The sequence below is a fragment of the Cyprinodon variegatus genome, unplaced genomic scaffold (assembly GCF_000732505.1).
Source record: "Cyprinodon variegatus isolate N-32 unplaced genomic scaffold, C_variegatus-1.0 Scaffold45, whole genome shotgun sequence".
Taxonomy (NCBI): domain Eukaryota; kingdom Metazoa; phylum Chordata; class Actinopteri; order Cyprinodontiformes; family Cyprinodontidae; genus Cyprinodon; species Cyprinodon variegatus.
Window position 1 is genome coordinate 2,003,088 of NW_015150498.1, and position 3,134 is coordinate 2,006,221.

General features: G+C 39.8%; 1 protein-coding gene across 1 annotated transcript in view; it reads right to left on the reverse strand.

The window, feature by feature from the left end:
• Positions 1-230: 230 nt before the first annotated feature.
• Positions 231-3,134, reverse strand: part of LOC107081959 (slit homolog 1 protein-like) — a 57,852-nt gene continuing 54,948 nt past the window's right edge. The window contains exon 34 of the mRNA XM_015370347.1: positions 231-2,471. Within this exon, the coding sequence (XP_015225833.1) occupies positions 2,224-2,471 (248 nt within the window). The 3' untranslated portion in view covers positions 231-2,223. The remainder of the gene's footprint in view (positions 2,472-3,134) is intronic.

Here is a 3,134-nt window from a genome sequence, read left to right on the forward strand (position 1 = left end):
CCATGAACACTGGGACGGAACTCAACGATAAAGTAAATTATTCTGATTTCTTATTTCAACCGTTGCGTATATTAGCTGCGACATATGAAACAAGATGCTATAACCGAAAACATTTGATTGACAGGTGACCATTGATATATGATTGGTCGAATTTAGGTGTACAAGCTGACGTATAACTAACTGGCCTGTATAAGAAAGAAAAAGCATCGATTTTAGAAATATTTTTTAAAATAGAAATTTTCTAAATTTGGGACAATATGGTCCGATAAAGAGTACATTTATATACACGTTTAAGCCAGAATAATTTGACATTTAAATATGATTTCCTTACGACTTTAAATTCCCAAAACATCCCAAACCTTATTTTAAATCACAGAACATGTAAATTTTTAATGCCAATTTCTGCCACTGCCGTCCACCTTTGCTGTTCAGGCCTGAACAATTTGCTTTGTCCACAAAGGATTCCCTGGAAAAGAGGGAAACGTTTGTCTGCCATCATTTGAAGAAATCTTTCTATGAAACCAAAATAAAAACTTAGCTTTGTTAAACTTAAATACCTGCTTGGTTTGTTTATCACATACTTTAACAATAAACTTATTTGTTTTCCTGAGACCTAAAGCCTGATAAGTTTATTCCTAAGATCTGAGACCCCACAATAAAACTACTAAAAATGTCAACCTAGTTATCTTGTCTTTCTTAAAAGTTATTCAATTTAAATCCTGTTTCATAGCTAAAGCTCCCACTCATACATTAGGCCTGCCTATACCTCTGCTCCTAATGTAAATAATCAAGGTTCACAGCAGTATGAAAACTCCTTGGAATGCTTTCTTTAAATATAACTCTTAAAGAGAAATTGGCGTCATACAGCACAACTTTTAGAAGCCAAACCTTTTAATGGGCCCTGATGAAGAACAGCTAACGTCATGATGTATTGAGTGAGCACTCACTTAAGCTATTACACAAACAACCAAGTATTCAGTAATATACATGATGGCACAATGTTACGTAGCTTTTGGGAGGAAAAGTGTATCTGTCTAACCATTCTCCTTGTAAAAGGTCCAACGTATGACCTTGGAAATCACTGTAGGGTGCACTCAAGCAGCAGAAGCTCTATCCTAAAAGAGTAAATGTATAATTAAGATGGACGAAGTCACCGTCTTCAAGGTCAGCATGTGGCCAATATCATCTTAGGTGAATTTTGAATGCATTATGGCTCATTAAGGTAAGTCAATTAAGAATCTAGCTCCTTTTTTTGCTGCTTTACAAGGACAAAATAATTATCGTTTTTTTTACCCGGCTGTAAACATGTTTATTTTTACTGTAAGGTAGGCCATTAAAGAAAAAAAAAAAATGGTGTAATTAGTTCAGCTTAGTGTGATGTTTCTCCCCTGGGAGATTATCTCTCCTCACTACTGTGAGGAAATTTTACTTCGATTCCGTTTGTTTCTGATTGAGCGAGACTGGAGCAGAACGCGTCGCTTTGGAAGACAAGCTCTAGACTTACAGGAGGAGTGTTTTAACGCCACTATGTCTTCACATCATCGTCTGCAGCTTCACAAGAAAGAACATCAGAAGACAGATGTTGGAAAACGTCTCTGGGTAACACGTCTGATTTCGCCCACATAGCATTCTGTCCGCCTGACTTTTTGCTAATATCACCATATAACGCCGGACATACGCCAGGAATTCAGTCACAGTGTAACATGAGGTGCACCATTTTTTAGAAAATGTGTGACACCACAGGAAACCTGGCGCTGGTTAGCATATTCACTCACATCTTGAAGGATAATGAGCTGGACACTTGATGCTTACTTCCATGCTGCAGAGAAAATATGGAGAGAATGCAGGAGACAGCAGTAAACGATGACAGATTACAGATCCTGGACAGCAGCGGTAAAAAAACCAGTCTAATCAGGTTTTGGTTTCCTGGATGGGGAGCAGGACTTGGGCTCACTCACGTAAATTAATAATGTGTGACGGTTTGGGAGTCAGAACACGGGTTCTGATACAGCAGGTGAGGAAGAGGAGCATGAGGATGAGGTCGACCGGTTGATGAGAAAATGTCTTATGTTACAAAAATGCCTTTGTGTGCAAACACACGAAAAAAAACAAACACCCAAAATGCATGGTAGAATCCTACAGCGAGTGTACGTCTGGAGCTGGGTTTGGGGGCTGGACTTCACACGGTGTGCATCTAAATGTGTGCACCTCCCTCCCACAGAGCTACACACACTCCTTGCAGCCACATTCCACAGGCTTTTCTACATCCTGCGTAACTGAGGTCCCGTCGTCACATTCGAAGGTAAGACGCCGCCGCCGGACCCTCAGAGGGGCGCAGCAGGAGGCGGCGGTCTCGGCTCGGCAGTGACCCTGACACTCCACCCAGGAGAAAGGTTTTGATGTCTGGCAGAGAACGGAGCCTCGCTGCAGCCGGTGGTAGTCTCTGACCGGCTCACCTCTGCATGGGGTCTCTGCAGATGAGAGAACGCCATTACGGTTAAGATCAGGTCCAAACGGGCTTCAAGGCACAGAGAAACACAAAACCATGTTAATAGAGTGGCCACTCCAACTACAAACAGTGACTAAATGTTTGGAATGTTTTTCATAAAAGCACAATCATACGGAAGAGGATTAGGGCCACTGGGAAAAAAAAAATAAAGTTAACTGATTTTTAAATTTTATTTCAGTTTAACATGGGAAAAATGTCAGAATTCTGACATTAATCTCAGAATTCTGACAATAAAAAAGTCAGAAAATACTGGAAGAAAAGTGTCTGCAGTAGACTAAAGCTCAAAAGGATGAGATCAGCTAAAGGGATCCATGATTGGTTGTAAGTTGATGAAATAATTAGAGGTGATGAAGACGAGGAGGACCAAAAGGAGAAAGAGCTCCAGTTTCTGAATGAGGCTGTTTACGTTTAGCATCAGGATAAAAAAAAAAATCTCAGATATATTAAAATCATGTGTTAAAACAACTGAACAATACTTCAATGTCCCTTTAAACAGTCATTCATTATCATATGATTTGAAAAGATTTCAACCTTTATGGGTGAAAAATATATTAAAGGAATAGTACACCCAAAACATGATTAGCCTTCATTTTTTACTCACCCCCATGCTGAACAACACTCTGGA